The following is a 22936-nucleotide window of genomic DNA, read 5'->3' as shown; positions in this document are numbered from 1 at the left end:
AGTGAAAGTGATTGACTTGAGTTCTAAGATTAACTATTAGCGGAGATATAACACTTATATATTTCTACTCCTACCATCCCAACTGAGAAATGGAGGAGACAAATATTTGTGGCCTGTCTGATCTCACTTGCTTGTTTGCTGTAGTCGATTTGGGCAAATGGAGAGAGGATCTAGGATTCAAGTGCAGTGTGTTAGCATTAATGAATTCCCCAAATATCCTGTTTTCCTGGGGTAAATTTACTTTATAACGATCACCATTGCCAACTAAAAATTAAATCAATAAATCAGTATGAGGAAATTGTTGAGAGGAGCTAGGAGTCCTACTAGAAGAAAGCAAATGTTTATGGATTGAGTTCCCACACCCCTGTGTAGCTGGCCTACCACCCAGTTCCAGGATCACAGGAGGCCCAGCAAGGGAGAGGGCATCGGCCCTCAGGGCAGGAAAACACTTGAGTACTCTGGGTCCATGTCAGCCATTGTGTCTCTACAGCACATTTCTCCCCTTCTCCAGGAAAAATAGACAACAGTCATTGCCAAACTCTTTTTGCTCTTGTTTCTGGCAAGAAGTATTTCTAACTTCTTAACCCTTTACCGATACTTTTAAACTATACATGATCAAGCCGGCCTTTCTGTGTGCCCCTTTCCTCTGGTGTTATTTCTCTAGCATAATATTGCTCAGGATTCAGCAAAGACAACAGAAGAATACCTGACTCTAAGTTATGACGTCAACAAGTTGTCATAATTAGAGAAGTGTGTTTTGTAGAAAATTGTTCTTTTGGTTTTACCTTAGCACTACAGGGAAATTCACAGAATCATGCAGCTATGACAATTGCTGCAAAAGTCACACATATCCAAACCAGAAAACAAACCAAAAAATTCATATTTTTGGATGGACTCCCTCTTTCTGACCCTTCCCATTCCTCTCTGCCACATGCACATACTCCACAGATAGAAACATGTTCAGATTCATGCTTGGCCAAACAGATATATACTCTCAGGATCTAACTATCTGCATATGAGAACTATCAAAATAATAAATGAAAGCAATCACATACTATTTTTAGATAGTTCTGTCATGTATATAAAATGTCTGTGGTGATCTGTTGATTTATTTTCACTCTACATTCAAACATGTCATGAGAATATAAACAAAGTTGCTTATGCCATGCTGAACCTCTTGACATTAGCAAACATCCAGGTGACTGAAGCAATTTTTCCAGTTTTGCCTAATGCTGGACATCGTCCTTCCCTTAAACCCGAATCCCCAGGCCCCCTAATCCCTTCCCACCATGACCAAGATGCAGGTCAGCTCTGAAGTGATTCACTGATAACTGTGAACTGCCGGAAACACTGGGAACTGAAAAATCAAAGATAAATATACTGTAAACCTTCTAAGAAAGTAGGTGGATCATCTGTAACTACAAATGCCAAAATCTAAGGTCCCTCAGCCCCACCCTTGAGAGTTGAGGAGTGGAGACAGAGATATTTGCTACTTTTTTTTTCATGTTTACTTTTTCTCTCCCCCACCAATCTCTTCATGCATAATAAACCTGATAGGCATAAAATTTAGATATTAGCTTGGGCACCTAAATCAGAACGGAAACCCCATTTTCAAAAACTGTCTCAAATGCTTGATCTATCTATGCTGTTGGATGATGTGCGGACAGTGCTAGCTTTTCCAGTTCTATTGGAATCGTCAGTTTTCTCGCCTGCCTTCCCCCCCATTTCCCTTTCCACCACTCTCCCCTCCTCTCTTCTTTCCCTCTTCTCTTGCTTCCTTCTTCCTTCAGGAAACACTTACGAAGCCTCTGCTGCATACCAGGCACTGTGACAGCTACTGGGAATACAATCGTGGCTGCACTGATAAGGTTGATATTGTCACTGTCCTGCTTTTAAGCCCTCAGTTCTTCCCTGAGCTATGCCTGCAGACCCTTCCCCAGGAGGCTGGGGATATGTTATGGTTTGGATGTGAGGTATTCCCCCAAATCTCACATGTGGAATAATGCAAGAAGGTTCAGAGGAGAAATGATTAGGTTGAGAGAGTCTTAACCAATCAATAGTTAATACCCTAATAGGGATTAACTGAGTGGTTACTGAAGTGAGAGGGTGTGGCTGGAGGAGGTGGGAATTGGGGTGTGGCTTTGGGGTATATATTTGTATCTAGCAAGGGAGACCTTTCTCTCTGCATTGTCCCGTGAGCTGCGTTCCCCTGCCACACTCTTCTGCCATGATGTTCTGCCTCACCTTGAGCCCCAGGGAATGGATCCTACAGTCTGTGGAATTGAGATGGCTGAAACCAAGAGCCCTTAAAGAAACTTTTCCTCCCCTACAGTTGTTCTGGTTGGGTCCTTTTATTCACACCAGCAAAAAAGCTGACTGCCTCTTTCTGATTTTCAAAGAGGACTTTTTTCTGTCTTATAGATATGGCAGAGGCAAGGAAGGACAGAAGTGCCCAGGAACAAATGTCCTTGGGGGGATTTGAAGCTGTGAAGGATGGGGCATGAAAGAGAAACAGCAGCATTGTTGCTTCTCCGTGGGACAGTGTTTCTCAGGGTCCCAGGGGTCTAGATTCCCAGATGCCCAGGCAATAAGCCACTCGTACCAATGATTTACTGGCTTTCTTCCCTTCCTGCCACATGTCCCCATTTCCTGTATCTTTGGATGTGCATCTTTGTCTGCAGGTCTTTTTGGGGGGGATGTTCACTCAAACTACAAACTCATAGGGGAAATGCAAAAAAAAAAAAAAAACAAAAAAACAAAAAAAAAAGCAGGAGAAGAAAAAAAGAAAAATCCCTGAATTGTCATGCAATGCCTACTTTCCCCCAAATAACTCAAATAGCAGAATGCTAAAATAGTTCAAATTGAGAATCATCTAAACCTAAGCTGCCTGGTATGCTTGCAATGGTATTTTAACATATCCCTAAACATCACGAAAATCCATAAACCATTCATTCAAATGAAATTTGAAGGACATAGAAAACACAAGCACACTGTCTGAAGGAATTATCATGTGGTGCCTTAAATATAATGCACTGGCATTTTTCATCCTCTAAATTTAAAGATAATCCTTTGGTATTTGAGTCTTTGGACTGGCTGTACTGTTCATCTTTTTGTTAAAAAAAAAAAAACCCTAAATAACATTTCCTATTCTGCAAAATGGTATAATATTCAGAATCAAACCAATTCTACTTGGTAAACTTCACTTGAATGCTATTCTTCATCAACATCACATGCCTATTAGAATACAAAGAACAGCTGGCTTTTCACTAAAGTGATTATTTTTGTATTATTGAATTCTGAATATTCAGCATTGCCTATCTCTCTTGAGTCATTTCAAATTAGATCACTATATCCAAGACACCTCAGTTTGCTTTAGTAGAGGGGACAGATGGATGGGAATAGAGGTGAAAACAGAGAAGTAATATCCCTTCTATAACCCTTTTCAGTTTCATATGGAATAAACAAAACAAAGACAATTTTAACATCTGTGTAGTCAATAAATGTCAGTTTCCAGGAATCGGCTTCAAAACTGTAGTCAATTCATGGGCCTGCTCTCTCTTCTCTCTGTGTGTATGTACTGACATGTTATCTAGACTCAAATGGTCCACAGTCACTGACACACAATAAGAACATCTGAGAACTCAATTACTTGACACAGATAATACTTCACACGTATAAAATAAAAACTTTCTAACATAAAAACTTCTGCTAGTCTCCTTTAATTATAGCTACTCCTCACAGAATTGAAAGTCAAATCTTGATTGATATTGTATCCTGAACTCAGATGGGCTCAGTAACATCATATTGCCTTTAGAGAGTTCTTTTTAATCCACAGGCTTCTACAGTGGTTTTATAGCAACTCAGAGTTTGTAAAGACATTATTCCTGCAGTGGCAGTTTCCAAAATGCTTTGTAGCATCTTCTCAAAGATAAATAGGAGCAAGCCAGTTAGACAAAAGACAGAACAATAAGTAAAAGCCCCATATTCCTATAGATACAGATGTGGAACTTGGAAAGTGACTGTTACTTTTAAACAAAAATGTGACTGGGTGGCTCTGTCATTCCTTGATACCCATAGGATGGTCTGAGGACCATCATTAGAAAACATGGTGGGAGCTTGTTGGAAAGACAAACTTTCAGGTCTCATCCCAGACCAACTGAATCAGAATATGCATTTAAACAAAATCCTCAGACACTTTACACATGCATCAGAATTTGAGAAGCACTGTTCTATGCCAGTATATAGATAACTCCCATGAATACTTGTTTCAGCAATTTGCTCTTACTCAGATAGAACAAGACTATAGTGAAAAATGTTGATGTTGGGATTTTTTTTTTTGTCCCCAGGGGTAGTGGGAGGGAATGATAGAAGGTACTAAAGAAAAGTACGGGTGGAGATGGGGAAGATACAGGGAATCAGAAAGATGCTAATGGGGTTCTTGGCTCTATTGCCCACAAGACCAGACCCTGAAATGATAACGGGACTCCATGCACACCAGGAAAATATCAGCTTGTCCAGCAAGTCCAAGTCCAAGTGTTCTTAGGATTTGCTTTAGATTCTCTAATCTTGAGTCTATTCACCTGTAGAGCAAGGAGGCCTCACTACTTTACAAAATTCACCTTTGAGGCACATATATATGTATCAGAGAAGAGGGGAGAATCATATAAGAGAGTAGAAGAGAGAAAGGGTGAAGAGCCTAAGAAATCTTTGCAGAGTCACTGGGTTGTGAGAACAACTTGACAACCACTTTGATCCCATCTTGCTTTCCAGGGCTCAGTTTCTTTCATGAGATTTATTTCCCAATTATAAACTACCATTGTCTTTTAATGCCTCTAGTAACAGCACGATTCTTTTGGCCTTACATGCATCCCTATTTGATGTCAAGTGGCCACACACACTGACAATCAAAATTTAAAATCCTCCTGGTTCAACAACCCCTGCAATGATATATAGCTATAACTACCAGGTAGCCAATTTATGGCCTATTCTGCCTTACCTAGTATACCCAGAGCCGCCCCAAAGCACTGCCAAACTAACCTCTGCTCTTTTACAGGAAATTTCAATTGACAAAATTTAGGCAATACTGGAACTAGATGATAAAATGAATGGCTCAAATGTTGCATTAAATGTGGGTTTCAATTCACCCTGGTATTAAAGAGAAACTCTTACATCATGGAAGTTGAACTTAGGTACGACTTTCTCAACAGAACAGTGTCAACTGCCAGAGCTTCCGGCAAGAACCCAGAAAAGATGAAATCCCAGACATGATGAAATGAGCCAAGAAGATCCAGGCCAAGATGTGAAAGGCCAAATGGGAACAAGCAGCACACACAATTCTGTTGCCAAGAGATCTCCTCTAACGGTGTCACGTCCCAAGTTTCCACAGTGAATGTCAGCAAGAGGATGATAATTGAGGTGGGCAGTCAATAGAGAAATACGGTCTATAAGGAAGTCACCCCAGAGAAGTTGTTTTTTTCTGTTTCTCCTGAGAAATTGCCAGAATGAATTAGAAGCTATTTGAGTATTATACTTATCTTGGCACCAACATGATTTATCTTCAAGGAATCTTTATCAAATTTGCATCTTGTCTAATTTGGCAAGGAAAGTCCTCATAAAAAGACAACCATGAAACCCAGTTAGATATACAAAATGGCTTCACTAAACCTCCAGGCAAACAGTGCCCAAGATGCTTCATTACTAACTGCTCACGCCTCCAGCTCCACATCCAGAACTGACCCTTAACCCCTGCACTCTCACCTTTACTTCAAACCCAGTAAAAAAAAAACCTTCTGGACTGGGGTTGTGGCTCAGTGGTAGAGCACTCACCTAGCATGTTCAAGGCCCTGGGTTCGATCCTCAGAACCACGTAAAAATAAGTAAAATAAAAGTATTGTGTCCAACTGCAACTAAAAAATAAATATTAAAAAAAAAACTCTTCTTTCTACCCCACATTTCCCATAGCTCTTCCTCCACATTTTCCCATTTTTGGCATTCCCACACTGGAAAATTGAGAAGCTTATGGCTTGTTCCTTCCTTCACTGTTTGAGTTTAAGCAGGTAAAAGTAATTTGTTTTCCCCCCAATAGTTTCAGTAATCAACCATTTCTCTTTTATTTCTCTGATGATGGACCTGGTTCATGCATTGATTTCCATCACCAGAATTATATAGAAAAATCCTTCCACTTACTCTTTTAATTTCTTGCACATTTGAGCACCTTCTGCATGCAGTAAGCACTGCGCTAGATGCTGAGGATAGAAAAGTGAGCAGAATGGAGTTGGTTCTGGTCCTCGAGGAGTTTACTGGCTGGTGACATCCCTGCATGGCACATTTTTCAGGACACCATCAGACTAACCTTACTAACATATTTGTTGAATCATTTCTTTATCCTGCTCAAATGCTGTGCATGGCCTAGTGGAAAAATAACCAAGCACAACGAAAGCAAAACTCTTCAATCATTCTAAAATTTTGCAATCTGGCCTCTACCTATTTCTCTAATATCAGTCTTTATTATTCTCTCAACAAAGCATCTGGATGAAACTGGCTGACAGAATCTCCACCTCAGGACGCTCTACATTCCTTGCTCTTTGCTTTGGTTCTGTTGTTTCTTTGTCCAGAAGACCCACGTTCTCTAATGTGATATTTTCGAATTGAGATACAAAAAAAGTCTTCTCTCTTCTCTGTACTTAAATATTTGGTCAATTTAAATGGCACTTAATCTAGCCAATAGTTGCCATAACCTTATCATACTATCTTGTTCCACAATTCAAGTTTCTACTTTTAGAATCCCTTGTTTACATATTTGTAATTGAACAATTATTTTACCTTAATTGACAAAATAGAAATTGTATCTATATTTATGGCATGCAATGCATTTTGATACATGTACACCTTGTGAAATAATAAAATCAAGTTAATTAACATATCCTGATCAACCTCACCTATTTATCACTTTATAATGAGAACATCTAAAATCTACTTTCTTAGCAAATTTCAAATATACAATATGTCATCACTAGCTATGGTTACTACACTGTGGGATAGATTTCTCAAAGTTATTCCTCCCATCTAACTGAAACTGTATCCTCTGACCAATCTCCCTATTCCTGCCACCCCCGCCCTGAACCACCAGTAGCCATCAAGGTACTCTCTGCATCTGTGAGTTCCATTTTTTTTTTTTTTTAGTGAATCTTCTGGTTCTTTAAGGCAGGGATGATTGTACTTTGTATCTTTTGTAGGACTTTATGTGTTTGCTTGCTCATGTGGACATCAGTGATGTAACTGGTAATCAATAGTCTTTTTTTTTGTTGTTGTTCTGGGGATTGAACTCAGGGGCACTTGACCACTGAAGCTACATTCCCAGCCCTATTTTGCATTTTATTTAGAGACAGGGTCTCACTGAGTTGTTTAGCACCTCACTTTTGCTGAGGCTGGCTTTGAACTCACCATCCTCCTGTCTCTGCCTCCCAAGATGCTGGGATTATAGGCGTGTGCCACTGCACTTGGCTCAATAGTCTTTTAATTCATTCATTCATTCATTACAATCCTTAATACACCATTATACAATAATTTATCATATCTCTGATTATATATAAGGTATGTTGTCTTTTTAATGTCTCATTATTTATTATGTCTGTCAGAATTTTTATTGTTCATTAGATTTCTTTTTTTTTAAATTTTAAACTCTGAACAGAAACCTGTTTTATTGAAAGCCTAACTAACTTGGGAATGATTTTTCCTTCCTTTGGCAGGGGACCTTGGTACCCCATAATGAATTAGGAGCCACCAGGGGTCACTTTTGTAGATGCTAGCCTGAGTTCTATAGGTCTGAACCCAGGTGTGGGGGGGTCTCAAGTGCTGCATTATGGTGGGAAGGCAGAACTTCCACTTATTCACTGGGTAATTTTCTATCTGAGCCTCAGTTTCTCTTTGGAATCTTTTACATGGTCCAGCATTACTCCTTAAAGTTACATCCCTCCCCACAAAGCATGAGAAGTAGAGGGTTAGGGATGAGTAGTCAAGCTTAGTGGGGACTTTATTTTCTCTGTTGGCTGTGTCACAGATTCAGCTTGGTCTTATGCAGTGCTTTGTGTGCTTAACATTGCTTATTTGCAAAGTGAAAACAACATAGGATGCTTGAGTGGTTTGGGCCTCAAAGGAAATCTGTGTGTTTGCTAAAAAGAAGAAAAAGAAAAATACGTAAGAGAAACATTTATAAAACCTAATCCGAAAAGAAAGGTGTACAAGGTTTACAATGATCTATGTATAAGCAAGAAGAAATTTTACTCATTTAAATGCTTGTGGTAGCTTGATAATTCTAAACATGGACACCAGTGTTGAAGAAGGTGTAAAACACAACCAATCCTGAGCAGGAAGGCAAACTCTCTCACCTGGTGTTCTGTCAAGCTCCATGGACAGCAAAATCTGAGAAAGACTTGCCACCTGACGTGGGTATGCTTTATATTAGAAAATGTTATGCATGTTATGAGGAAAATTTATTCAACATATAAATTTTATCTTGGCAGTGTCTCTTTAAATACAAAAGAAAAAAAATGATACAAGGTTATGAAGCAAATGTCATTTATCCAAGAGGTTACAATGGCTCTTAGGATGCTCAAGTCAGGAATTCAGTGTTCTACACTGGCTTTTCTCAGGCTGTGTGTGTGTGTGTGTGTGTTGTGTGTGTGTGTGTTTCCTTTAATTCCTTCAAAAGTGCACATTTTACATAGCAAATAATAAATTCTAATTGCAAAATCATACTTTATATAGAAACAATTTTCTAACCTTTTGCTCTATGAACTCTGAAGATAGGAATACTTCCACCAACAGAATAAATGCAGCTCCAATTCTCTACAGTGACGCATTCAGGAAATGGCAGGTTTTATCTTAAAGGAGTTCAATTGCTACACAAAAGCTTTTGTGCACAAATAACGGAATTCTCAAATTGGAATAAATGTGCTTTTAAGAATTTTTTTATTTGGAGCCTTTATTTCAGGGAACACTTGTGGATCATGTTACATAGCTTTGAATTGTGGAGCAGATAAGGAAAATCTAAAAGGAAAAAAATTAGGGCAGACCTTTATTAAATTTTAAAGTGTGTCTTTGCTATACTCTTATAAAGGGCCAAATAGGGTATCAAAATCTCTGGAGATCACCAGTATAATTTCTTTATCATGTTCCATTTAAAATTTAATTATGTAGTCTACAACAAGAAGAATCTGAGTAGTCTAAATAGGTCATGCAGTGAGTAACTTAATAATATTCTAAAGTTTTCCTTGTAAAGATCCTTCCTTTGATAGTCTGTTACACATCAGAACACTATATTATAAAACAAGTGTAATTTAATTCAGTCACTGTGGACTCTTATACACACCTATAAAGAATGAAATGTTTTGATTTAGGTAATTTGGAGAATAAATGAAAACCATGTTTCTGATAGAGCTGTTCATGATAGATGGATGGCATTTGCATTTGCATATACAGATAACTCCCTGACCTATGATGGGGTTATGTCCTGATAAGTCCTTTGCAAGTTGAAAAGATCCCAAGTTGAAATACATTTAATACACCTGACCTAGCAAACCTCATTGCTTATCCTACCTAGCTTATCTTAAACACATTTAGGATACTTCCATTAGCATTCAGTTTGGTAAAATCTTCTAACCCAGAGCACATTTTATAATAAAGTGTTGCATATCACATGTAATCTATTGAATATCTGCAGTCACAAGACAATGGGAAAGCAATACACTGTAGAATATCAGCCATCTCCCCTGGTGATCAAATGCCTGCTTCAGAGCTGTGACTTGCCCAGCATCAGGAAAGTATGAGACCACATTTTCTTCATCCCAGAAAAAAAATCAAAATTCAATATTCAAAGTAAAGTTTCCACTGTCTATCCCCTTTGTGCCATTGGAAAGTCAAGAAATTGTAAATTGAACCCCTGTAGGTCAGCATCCATCTGTAGCCTTTCTTTGGGTGATCATTATTTTCAGGTGTTATAGTAAGGTCAAGGGAATTTTACATTGAAGGCTTGGGATATTTAGTTTTAAGTCATCAACAGTTATTCATAGTAAGATCCAAATCCAAGTACTGAATAATTAAAATCTGAACTGGTTTATATGCCCAGTGATTTTTATACTTTCCTCCTTCTCCATCTCAAATGTCAACTGACACGCAATTTAACTTCTTTTAATAAAATAACAAAGGAAACACTATATTAAGCACTTTATATGTATTCGCGTCAATTCTCAGAGTCACTGTCCTATTATTATCCTTTTACAGAAGAAGAAAACGAGGTATAGAAAAGTGAAGAAACTTACATAAGTTCACAGAACTAGTAAGTGGCTGATCTGGGGTTTGATTACAGTTTGGAATTCGGCTCCAGAGCACCTGTGTCAAATCCTTTCCCTGGACTGCTGCTTAAATGCAATATGGTGTCTCTCCCTGTTCCTGGACCACTACCCAAATGTTGGTAGAAATAATTAACATAAAGCTATCTTTGAATGAACCACAATCACAGCTCACAAATATTGATGGCTTGTTGGGTGCCAGACACTGACAATACCTTACATGGTGTTTTAGTCAGTTTTTCCTTGTTGTGACTAAAGGATCTGACCAGAACAAGTGTAAAGAGGAAAAGTTTATTGAGGGCTTACAGTTTCAGAGGTCTTAGTCCCAAGAAGGTTGACTCCATTCCTAGGGGCTCCAGGTGAGGCTAAACATCATGGCAGGAGAGTGTGGCAGAGGGAAGAAGCTCACATTAGGAAGCAGAGAGAGAGACAAAATATATTCGCCATAGTCATGCCTGCAATGAACCACTTCCTCCAGCCATACCACGCCTGCCTCTAGTTACCACTCAATGAATCCCATCAGAGATTAATTCACTGATTGGGTTAAGACTCTCACAATCCAATCATTTCTCCTCTGAAACTTCTTGCATTGTTTCACACTTGAGCTTTTGGGGGATACCTTCCATCCAAACCATAAAATGTGGATTATCTCCTTATAGAGGCACTGTCAGATGGCTATTATAATTTTTCCACATTTATAAATGAAAAACTGAGGCACAGATATTAACTAACTTGCTGAAGTTCAGAGAATCAAGAAGTAGCAGACAGAGGATTCTAGCATGTCTAAGTCCAAAATCTAACCTCTCAGACTCTGGGCTAGCACACAAGAGCAGCAGCTCTGAACATCTAGGAAGAGTCAAATTTAGACTAATGGCTCCTCACCTGAATATATGGAATTTTCTGGGTGCCAAAGTCTGTAAAGAATTGAGCAAAATGGGAAGGGTGAGAGAAGGCAGAGATCGTATAACTGGTCCACTACTGGATCTTGCTAGCACTTCTCCTCAATCCTTCCTCCCTCCTTTCCCAGTTCAACAAACATTTATTAAAATTAATCCAAACATCTATTTAATCAGACAAATACTTATGCAAATATTTATTCAGTGCCTACTATGTTCTAGGCACTGCTAGGCATTAGGAATAAACAATGAATGATAATCAGATTTCCACATGTTTCCTACTTGGAGGAGAAGGTATAAAAATCTGCCAATAAATTATACAACCAGTTGATACAATTCTAGGATAATGGTTAGCACTGGGGGCTGTGCAAATTAATAGAAGGAACATAAAACCCTTCAGGGCAGAGAAAATATAACAGAAAAAGTGATACTTGAGATGTGTCTAGGTATACTAGTAATTAATAAATGTTTTCCGCTTGCCAGGCCAAACCATCTTCTGACACAACTGCTCATTTCTGATGTTTTAGCAGATGGGCATGACTGCATTCCAATAAAAACTTATTTTCAAGCATAGGCCATGGCTACATTTGGTTTGTGGACTAGTTCGCCAGCCCTCATCTAGAAGAATGAGTTGGGAGATAGTGTAGGAGGGGAGAAAGAGTCGGGAGATGGAAGAACAGAAAGCAGAGACCAGGTCTCAACTTCCTTTTCTCTGAGTTGGGGGCTCACACAGCTGAGTGAATGCTCAACAACTATTTATTGACCTTGAACTCTGTTATAGGTCCCACAGATGGAGGAATAAACCAGATAGGCAAGGAAGACACTATTTTGGCACTAAGGGAATGGAACAGATGACAAATAAAGGGACAAAAGTAATAAAAAAAAAGCAGAGAAAATGATAAGTGGTATGTGTACAGTACACTATGGCAATATGGTGACGTGACAGAGAGGAGTAAGTATATTGTCGAGGGTGCTCCAAAGAGGCTCTCTGAGCAAGGAATAGAGAAGATAGGCCATTGTGTTAGGAACAAGAGGAAGCAAGCAGCAAAGGGAGGTGGAAAGTTTTCAGAGAAAACTTTGCCTTTGGAAGCCAAAGTACACTATTTTAATTTTATTCTAAGCATCAGAGATCTGTTGTATGGGTTTAAGCATACAGTTTCAGAGGTCAAACAACATGGTTTGATCCATGACCTTTGAAAATAACTTAGATAGCTATGGGGCGAATAAGTTGCAAAGAGTAGCTGAGGAGAGCATTTGGAGGGCCATTTCAACAAGGCAGATGTGAGTTTATGGTGGCTTGGAAAGACAGAGAAAGTGGACAAATTAAAGATAAATTTTTGAGGTTGAGTGGGTAGGCTAGGCCAAATGGGTTGTCTGCTAACTGTGAGGAAAAAAAAATGAAAACGCCTATAGGTTTTGAGCAGCTGAGTTCATGAATGATAATCATGGTAAGATGGGTAGAAGTAGGATTCAAAAGTTCATTTTTTGGACACATGAATTTTAAGATGTACATTCTAGTAGAGACATCAAATTGGCAGCTAACTATTCAAATCTGAAGCTCAAGGGAGAAGTTGGAACTGGAGATAAAAACAAAACAAAACAGGGATTATCTCCATAAAGATGACTTCAGAGCCTTGAAATCAGGGGTTGAAGGTATAGACCAACAGCAGAGAACTTACCTAGCGTGTGCAAGGACCTGGGTTCAATCCCCAGTACTGCAAATCAAACAGACAAAAAAACTCCCTTGGAATTGGGTAAAACCTCTTTATGTCCTCTCCATAGGTGAAGAGGGCAATTCCTAAGGCAAACCCTGGAGCATCTCAAAATGTAGAGGTCAATCAAGAAGGGGAGAAAGAATAGGAAGGAAGGTTGAGGAGGAATGGCAGGGAGACTGGAGGAAAATCTGGAGAGTTTGATGTTCCCCAAACTAAGAAAGTACTTCACGGAGGAGGAAGTCAGGCCTACAATGAACAAAGGCAAGAGCCCGTATATGCCAACAGAAAAATGGCCGCTGGCCACTGGATTTAGCTACATGAAGGCTGCTGGTGACTTTGGCATGGCCAGTTTAGTAGCACAAAATGGTCATAAGGCTGGCTGGAATAGCTGAGGAAAAAATGAAAGAAGAGAACTCACTTGGTGGCTCTTGTTCCATAGGCACTTACAAGTAATTTCCTCCTTACTCCAACTCCTTCCTGTCTAGAATATACCAGAAACCCAATTTCTCCTCCCTAAAGCCTTTAGCATCTACAAGAAAAAAGAGATACGTGGAAAGAAAGTAGATTTGGATGTGTCTCTCTGTCATGGCTGGGGTTGTTGTAGTCATATCACAAGCATTAGGGACACCATCCCACTATGATGAGGATGGTAGAGGATATTACAGGTCATTTCCATAGTCCTTTTCTGCTGCTCTAACAGAGTACCAACGACTGGGTAGGCAGTCCAAGACCAAGGTACCAGCATCTGATATGACACTTCTCATCGGGTGTGATATTTGCATCCTCACATGGTGGAAGGCAGAAAGGCAAGAGAGGACAATGGTTACAGAATGTAACAGAAGAGTGAAAAAGAGAGTGAACCCACTTTAATAACATTTTAAAATAATTTACGGTGGCATTAATCCATTCATGAGGGCAGAGCCCTCTTGAACACCTCCCATACGGACCTGCCTCCAAATAAGTTGTACTGAGATTATATTTTTAATACAATTATCTGGTGGGGAGCATATTCAGACCATAGCAGTGTTGAAGTAACCCTGGTTCCCCCCGCCCAACCTCTTGGAACTATAACTATAAACTCAATATGCATTTTCTAAGCCGACATAACTATTGTGCCTTTTAAGTGGATTTGACTTGAGTAAAATAATAAAGGGGACCTTGCAAGAGAAAGTCTGGTGCAGGAAAGAATTCAGTCACAGACTTGGAGTGTGAGGTGAATATGAAAGGTTAAGAGGTGGGGACTAGCGAACTGAGGAGGAGAGAACACATCTTACCAACTATGACCTCAGAGTTAGGGTATAATCTGCTGTACCCAATATGCTGATGGATGGAGGCTAGAAGTAGGAAATTGGGCTGTGTAAGGTACAGAGACCAGTCATTTAAGCCAGTGAACTTGTTTTCCATTGTTAGCCCACTAATGAACCTGAGAGAGGAGGGATCTAGGGATTGCAAGATCTGTGGATACTATGGGTCATTCATAGCCACAGCTCAAACCTGACCCATCACTCAAGTCCTGCTCAGAAGGCTGATTAGGGATGCTATCCTTGCTGCCACCAATCTTGCTGCTGGAATCCCTTAGTGCCCTTTGTTTAGACATTTTTATCATCCTCTTGTAACATTAGGTACTTTGCTCCTTGCACTATGGTTATCTGTACCTTCTCCACTAGGCTACCCAACTGAGGAGAAGAAGTGGTGTTTCATTTTCTCCCACAGAACCTACGGTCACACTTGGCATATACCAAGTGCTTGATGTACCTTGTTGAATCAATGAACAAATAATGAATTTCATTCATATTGAAAAGCACCAGATGTAGGTCCCAGGACAGTTGAGGCAAGTTTTTCTGGGGATTATAGAGAAGAAAGAAAAGCATGATCAGCTCTTGAGTGCTCAGTGAGAAGTTGACCTGCAAGTACCAACATGTTCATCTTCTAATTTCTAAAGGTCTCTCAGAAGAGAGCATTTCATACTGAAGACAATAAGAAATACAAGGCCATATTCCCTACAAAAGCCCTCCATTAGGGAACTGGAGATCCAACCTTAAACCCTAGAGAGCCACAAGTAGCAAGTTGAGCTGTTGGAGCTTATCATAATTCTCTTTGCTCCCACCTTTCCCCCTGTTACTACTACCTGACTAGTCACATCCATGACTGAGAAATAAGGTCAGAGATAAAAGTCAGCCTTCCACTAAATGGAATCCATTCTGTTCAGATTTCAGATAACAACGATGTAAAATTTGATACCAAAATTCCATATTTAAAACTGTAATGACTTTTATCTCTGATGCTCACACAAACCAAACAGTTCTACTTTTTGGTCAAAGGTCTCAAACATGAATCCTATGATACAGACTTGTCTTCCAGGAATAGGGGGGTTTCCATGGCTGATATAGGGGCTCCTTGGCTCATAATAAGGTTATATGCTGATAAACTCATTGTAAATTGAAAATATCACAAATTGAAAAATCATAAGTTGAAATTTGCTACATCTAACCTACCAGACATCATAGCTCAACAAACCAGGATAGTGTATAGTGTCTGTTTTTTCCCCTTTTGGTGGTGACTGCTTGGGAGCTGTGGCTTGCTGCCCCTCCTTAGCAGCATGCAGTGGACCGGATTGCATATCACTAGCCTGGGAAGATATCCAAATTCAAAATGTAAAGTAGGTTTCTACTGAATGGATATTGCTTTCACATGATCATCAAGTTGAAAAATTTTTAAGTTGAGCCACTGTAAGTTGGTCCATTTGTATGTCTCTAACTTCATCAGATAAAACACAAATTGGGGGGTGGGGAGATCAAGTTATTGGATTAAAATACAAGAGACAAGTCTAAATTTTTCTTTTATAACTTCAACCTTTGGTTCTTGCCTGCCGCCATTGATCTATGCTAAAATCTAGTACAAGATGACATCTGATTCATATACATAATTATTTTAAGCTTCATTTACTTTACTTCATGTTCTTCAAAGAACATCCTGACTTCTGGATGTTGTGTCTAAGAACCAGCTTGTGACTCTCTCTGGTAGTACTTAAGATACTTCTGTGCAGGTCTATTAAATCTCATTATTTTCCATACTGTTTAGTTTATGTTGAGTAACAGTGGATTGCGTTAACAAGAAATTAAAGTGCTCTCTCTCTTTCAAAACTAGCAGCTAATGGTGCGTGATTACAATAAAACCTCTGTTGATATAAGCCTTATTTATATCTTTATTCTGCTGCCCCAAATAAAGTTTTATCTCCATACCAGCATCTCTTATATTAAAACCTAAGACTATCATAATGAATTTAGTGTTCTATTCCATCTGAACAATTGGAGTTTCACCATGATTTTATTTAAGCATATTTACCTAAACTAGATACTTTTACCATAAAAAAACAGATCTTGAAAAACATTATTGCAACAGAAAATTATTCAGATTGCTAAACTCTCTTTTGCTACAAGCAAAATAAAAGCAAAGATATACAGAAATGAAAATGATCATTTTTCCCAGCTCACAAAAGGGAACCATACATTCCATTTCTTGGACACTTGAAGATAAAGAGGACAATGTGTGTAGTTCGTATAGACAGTTTAAATATTTGTTTTGATCCCCTCAAGATCATTGGTTTTAATATTTATAATATAATTACAATGCTTAGTGAATGTTGCTCATGTAAACTGATTTTTCTTTTTTATGGTGACATATTATTACCAGTCTTTGATTTCAGCCATGGCAAGAATTCAAAAACAGATTGAGGTTATCATTAGTAATGAAAAACAAACCTGATGCTTGTTCATGCACCTAGGTGCTTGTTCATGCACATATCTCATTTCAGCTGCAAAGCATTTGTAACTACCAAGACACGATCTCCTGCTACATGATTTGCACATTTTCACAGGAATATTACCGACCAGTGGCCAGCTACTTGAAATTAATGCCATGTAAGGCGATTAAAGTTGAAATACTTCACCCTTGTCCAACAGTTGTAAATGGCCTTCTGGAAAATTTCAAGACAGTCAAAGCCAATGAAAACTAAACCATAAAACCGTTATGTCTCCTTCCTTCCTAGCCACATGTCACTAGGTAGCAGTTGCCTGAATTGCAATTTTCTACTTTTCCTAGTTGTCGCAGCATAAGCATGCTTTTATGACTAAAAGGATAAAAAACTCCAAGTGTTGTGTTCCACTAATCATGAGCCGACAAACACAATAACTCCAGGTGCCTTGTTCTAAATAGTACCCAGGTATCTGAGGGCTCATTTGCACTTTCCCAGTGACAGGCCAAAGAAATCTGAAAACAGGCTGAAGGCTGAACAGCTGATGGGATTCCACACTATTGTACAAACAAATCAATGCTAGCAAAATAAACATTCTGGACACCAAGGGAGGAATTAATCATTAAATAATGATATTATTTCATGTTAATGTAAGGAAGGGAAATATTTGTCAATGGGCATGTCCCAAAATGTCCCTAAAAAGAGTCACAAGGATTCCTGAGGTTATATTAGAATTATAATTGAGAATTAACTAATATATTATTTCTCATGCCCTTATTGCCTGCATGACAATGACAGTCGACTGCAGTTAGAATGGGATTGTTGGCATGTTGTTTATTTTCAACCTGATGCAACACTAGCCTAACAAAAGTTTATGATAAAAAAGAATAAGTAGACTCATTACCAAAATACCACCCACCAAGCTCAAGAAGAGAGACTGTCCCTTGAGTAATAAACTAGCTGTAACAGAAGATCATTCCTAGGGAATATGTGAATGGCTGCTTGGTATTCACAGTGAAGCATTACTTAATAGAATTCAGGAGGCTGCAGCAGATTCAGGCATCTGAGTAATTTTCATCTGCATGATTACAGCATGGTGTGGGTCTCCTCTGATAATACAGAGGTGGGCCGCATCTGAGCCATTCTATAAAAGTTTGGAAGTCATTCCTCATTCCATTATTTCAGGATTAACTTCTTCACACAAACATAGGCAGATACACAACTCTCTCTCTGCCTGCAAATGATGGGATGCTCAAGTCTTCATGGTGGACCTTTTCCAGATTGAAAACACGATGACAAACAAACTCAGCAGGAATGCAGAAACCAGAACCCACGTACGGTGTTAACCCCGTAAATTGGCACACGGCTGAAATATTTCTTTGGGATGTGTCCAAAGAATAAAGACATACAGTAATTTAAATATTTGGATCACAGTAAATAGTTTTTTGGCAATATTAATCATGATACTATGAGCAAAGTTTTTCTTTACATAAAAAAAGAAACCTAATTTGGTTATCTCCTGTACCAGATGGTGAGGAGACCTTCCCTTATTTGGACCTTCCCCTATTCCCTAGTGGTGTTCATAATCACATTCTGTTTGATCTTCTTTTTCCTGTTCTTGAGAATCTCTTAATTTCAATTTCCAACTGTTCCCAGGCAATACTCTATCACATATAAATTCACTTCCTAATGGTTATTGAGCATCTTCCAAAACTAAGGTACAATGCTAAGTTGTAAGACCAGATTCTAGATATACAATGTTCAGTAAAATGCCTCTCAAAATACTGCCACCCTCTTCCTTCCCTTTTTCTCCCTCCCTCCTTCTTTCCTTCCTTCTCTTCACTGAACAGTGGTAATCATTCTTGATGGCTAGTCATGTAAGCTTGCATCCTGTAATCATCTTATTTTATACATTGACATAAAATATCAAAAAATACAAAATACATTGATCAATCATATATAGTTTTCTTTTCCCAAAATATTACTTAGTACTTATTTAAATGACAATAGGAATTAAAAAATAAAAACTATGATGTAAGTTCTTTAGGGGAAGTTTAGGATTCTTTTACCAATTTATAAATCCCTGAACACAATAATAATAATCAATATATTAAAGGGGAAAAAATGTCCAAGTGTCTGCAGATTGTTAGTTTTCATGGGTATAATAAAGTAATGTGCATATCTTTATGACTTGTAGGGCAAACATAGCTCATATATACATCTCCAACTATATGATGTAAGCTCAAAGGAATGAACATTAGCATCACTACTTTTTGATGACATCACTTACATGTGATTCACTCATGCATTTTAGCATTGACAAGTGACAGATGTGAGGAAGAGGAAATGAGAAGCCCTCTCCAAGAGGGCTGTACAGTTCCCAGGTACAGAAGCAGCAAAACCAGCTTGCTTACCTTGGTGGACCTCCAGCTAATTCTGTGGCAGTCTCTCTGTCAGAGAAAAAGAAGACAAGCACAATTAAGCTCATTTTGGTATAAAAAATGTGTTTAATCATATAATACAGTGCACTAAGATATGTTTGAAGAACATACTGTACATATAGATGTTTAGAAACTAAAAACTGACTCAGCACATTTTTGATCAATTCCCATGAACCTTTCAATGGCTAATTTCAAAGGAAATTTTTATACACATGCAATATATCCGCTTTCTGGTGGTTGAACTTAATTAAGTTCAAAACATTAAAATTCAAAAATGTACAGCATCCAGAAAGAAAATAAGAGGATCCCCTTCCCCCAACTACCTTTTAGGTGTTTTTGATTAAAGCTCCTATAATCTCTTTCCCAGGGTCATTTAGGGACAGATTCCTTTGGGGGTATTTCCTCATGCTGATCTGTCACTTGAGGTTTAGGAAGGCATGTTCTGCAATTCTCTTGGTAACAGTCATCTGTTTTTCATTTCTTTGTGATAATGTTCTACCATTTGGGACTGCTGAAGACAGTCAAATAGTGGGAAATTCACTAATTCAAGACCCTATGGAAAATTAATAAAAATGACCAAAGACCAATTTCAAAACTAGTCTTTTTTTCCCCCTAATTGCCACATGTTGTCTTTCAATCAGAGATGAGTTCTTGGAAATAAGAGAGGAATTGGTGGGAGGAGGACACAGAGGTTTTATATTAAGCTATTTTATATAGCAAAGGAAGGCTCAATTTTGTATTGAGGGATTAAAGATGTAATTTTCAGGACAATGGTATAAAATCTTCTTAGGGTCATATCACCCCTTGAAGACTCTCATTAAAGATATCAACACCTCATGAAGAAAAAAAATAGCAATACATATATACACAAATGAGGCATATGATTACAGGTGCTTCCTGGCCTTCCTCAACCTGATCCTAACCCCAGTTAGGAGCCTCAGCTTTAAGCCAATATTCTCTTTACTCATTTTGTCGATCCAGATAAAGGACTTCCTGTTCCAGGAATCTTCTCTGACCCTCCCAGCTTCTAGAACTCTCTCTTTACTTACTGTCTATGATAGTAACTAGATACTTTAGGGAAGTGGTGGTTCCCATACAGTCAAACTTCCTTTGAAAAAAAATGCATGATTATAAATTCAGCTCCCCTAGAAATATTCTTTCCTGGTTATTTATAATAGTAAACCTCCATTGTTTATTGCTGGGGAAATTGGCTTTGGGGAGAAAATTTCCATTCCTCAGCAAAACCAGCATTGAATGCATTGCCCTCTATGTTGTTGAATGCCTCAGATGTACTCACTTCTTCTAAGAATTTAGTGTCTGTCTCAGAAATTTCCTTTTCCAAGCAGACTCTGCAATTGTGGGTCCCCCAGCTAAGAAGTACCACCCCCTTCAACTTTCCTTTATAATGTTTATCACAAAAAAGTATCTTTTTAAATGCTTATTTTATTATCATTTTGTCACTTGAGACCAATATTTATTAACACTCCATAAATATTTGCTCAGTTTATCAGCACTGAATTAATGAACTATTCTGGTCTTAGTGACCTTGAGGTTTAGATCTGTGTTTAGAGCTAGCTCCTGATAATGATAGCCTAGGGCTAAGGTACAACTCTGTGTTTCCTTGTTTTTAATCTTTTAACTCTGGTTTTGCTTTCCAGATTACACGTATTTTAATATTATGAGTCTCTTGGTATCTTTTAAAATTATGTTGCTCATTCATTATAATAAATAAATCCATTTAAATCACAGTTGAGCAGGATTTTTCAACCTTGGCATTATGCTGACATTTTGGTCCAGAGAATATTTTGGTGTATCTCTGTGTGTGTGTGTGTATGTGTGTGTGTGTGTGTGTGTGTGTGTGTGTGTGAGAGAGAGAGAGAGAGAGAGAGAGAGAGAGAGAGAGGTATTTTAAAATTTTTAATAGTCTCTCTGTCCTCTGCTCACTTAATGCCAGTAATCTCTCCTATTTTACTCTGTTGTGACTACTCAAAATATCTCCAGACACTGACAAAGGTACACCCGGGACAAAACTGTTCTCAATTGCAAAACTCTGTAATCGTGCAATAGAATTGTCCATAATTAACCTGTTTCCTAAACTTGGATTGGATTAACCTATGTTCTCCAGTCCCATGGAAAAACACAGCAAATGAGCCCTCCTAAGAATATGTGTTTTCCTTTGGTTCCTGTCATTTAAGTTTCCATTCTTGCCAACAGTATTTTGTGTTTGTTCTCCATTCTGTTTATGATTGTGGTACTCATTATAATAATTTTTAAATTTAATTAAATGTGATGTAAATAGAAATATAAGTGTAGAAAAGTTCTTGTTCTATAAAATCTAGGTTGGTTGCTTTGAAAAGGCTTAGGAATCAATCTAACAAAAGAGGTAAAAGGGTCTAGGGCTGAAGCTCAGTGACAGAGCACTTGCCTGCATGTGTGAGGCACTGGGTTTGATCCTTAACACCATATAAAAATAAACAAATAAAGCCATTCTGTCCATCTACAACTACAAAAAATAAAAATAATAAATAAAAACAGGTGAAAGATCTCTACAATGAAAACTACATAAAATAAAGAAAGAAATTAAAGTAGACCTTAGAAGATGGAAAGATCTCCCATGTTCTTGGATAAGCAGAATTAATATTGTTAAAATGGCCATACTACTAAAAACACTATACAGATTTAATGCAATTTCTATTAAAATTCCTGTGATCTTCTTCATAGAAATAAAAAAAACAGTCATGAAATTTATTTGGAAAAATAAGAGGCCCAGAATAGCCAAAGAAATCGTCAGCAAGAAAAGTGAAGAAGGAGGCATCACAATACGAGACCTTAAATTATACTACAAAGCTATAGTAACAGCAGGGTATTGACTCCAAAACAGAAATAAAGACCAATGGAACAGAATAGAAGACACAGAGACAAACCCACACATACAAAGTTATCTCATACTAGACAAAGATACCGTGAGTATACATTGGAGAAAAGATAACCTCTTCAACAAATGGTACTGGGAATACTGGAAATCCATGTAGTAGAATGAAATTTAACCCCATCTCTCACCCTGCCCAAAACTCAACCCAAAGTGCTCAAGGACCTAGGCATTAGACCAGAGACCTTGTAGCTACTAGAAGAAAATTTAGACTCAAATCTCCATCGTGGTGCTTAGGAATTGATCTCCTCAACAAGACTCCTAAAGCACACAGAAGTAATATCAAGAACCAACCAATGGGATGGTATCAAACCAAAAAGTTTCTTCACAGCAGAGGAAACAATCAAGAACATGAAGAGAGAGCCTACAGAATGGAAGAAAATCTTTGCCTCTACACTTCAGATAGAACATTAATCTCCAAGATATACAAAGAACTCAAAAAACTTAGCACTAACCAAACAAATAAACAACTCAAAAAACCCAACCAACTAAATAAACAAACAAAAGTGAACCAAACCAAAGCAAGCAAACAAACCCAAATAACCCAATCAATAAATGGGCAAAGGAACTGAACAGGCACTTCACAGAAGAAGAAATACAATCAGTCAACAAATATATGAAAAAATGTTCAACATCTCTAGCAATTAGAGAAATGCAAATTAAAACTACACTGAGATTCAATTTCACTCTAGTCAGAATGGCAATTATCAAGAATACAAGTAACAATAAATGTTGGTGAGGATGTGGGGAAAAAGGTCTACTCATACATTTTTGGTGGAACTGCAATTGGTGCAACCATTATTAAAATTAATATGGAGATTCCTCAGACAACTTGGAATGGAACCACAATTT

At 38.1% G+C, this 22936-nt stretch overlaps 1 protein-coding gene across 6 annotated transcripts in view; it reads right to left on the bottom strand.

Annotated features, from left to right (window-relative positions):
• The window catches only part of Celf2 (CUGBP Elav-like family member 2), a 788139-nt gene that overhangs the window by 369656 nt on the left and 395547 nt on the right, over positions 1-22936 (bottom strand). For all 6 annotated transcript variants that reach the window (XM_048812770.1, XM_048812760.1, XM_048812761.1 and 3 more), the window contains one exon: positions 19129-19164. Coding sequence is in view for 5 of the 6 variants with exons in the window: in XM_048812760.1 (XP_048668717.1) it covers positions 19129-19164 (36 nt within the window). In the remaining variant the exon portion in view is untranslated. The remainder of the gene's footprint in view (positions 1-19128; positions 19165-22936) is intronic.

This window comes from Marmota marmota, unplaced genomic scaffold (assembly GCF_001458135.2).
Source record: "Marmota marmota marmota unplaced genomic scaffold, marMar, whole genome shotgun sequence".
NCBI lineage: Eukaryota > Metazoa > Chordata > Mammalia > Rodentia > Sciuridae > Marmota > Marmota marmota.
The sequence above is the reverse complement of the archived record's forward strand: the minus strand, read 5'-3'. Positions and strand labels throughout refer to the sequence as shown.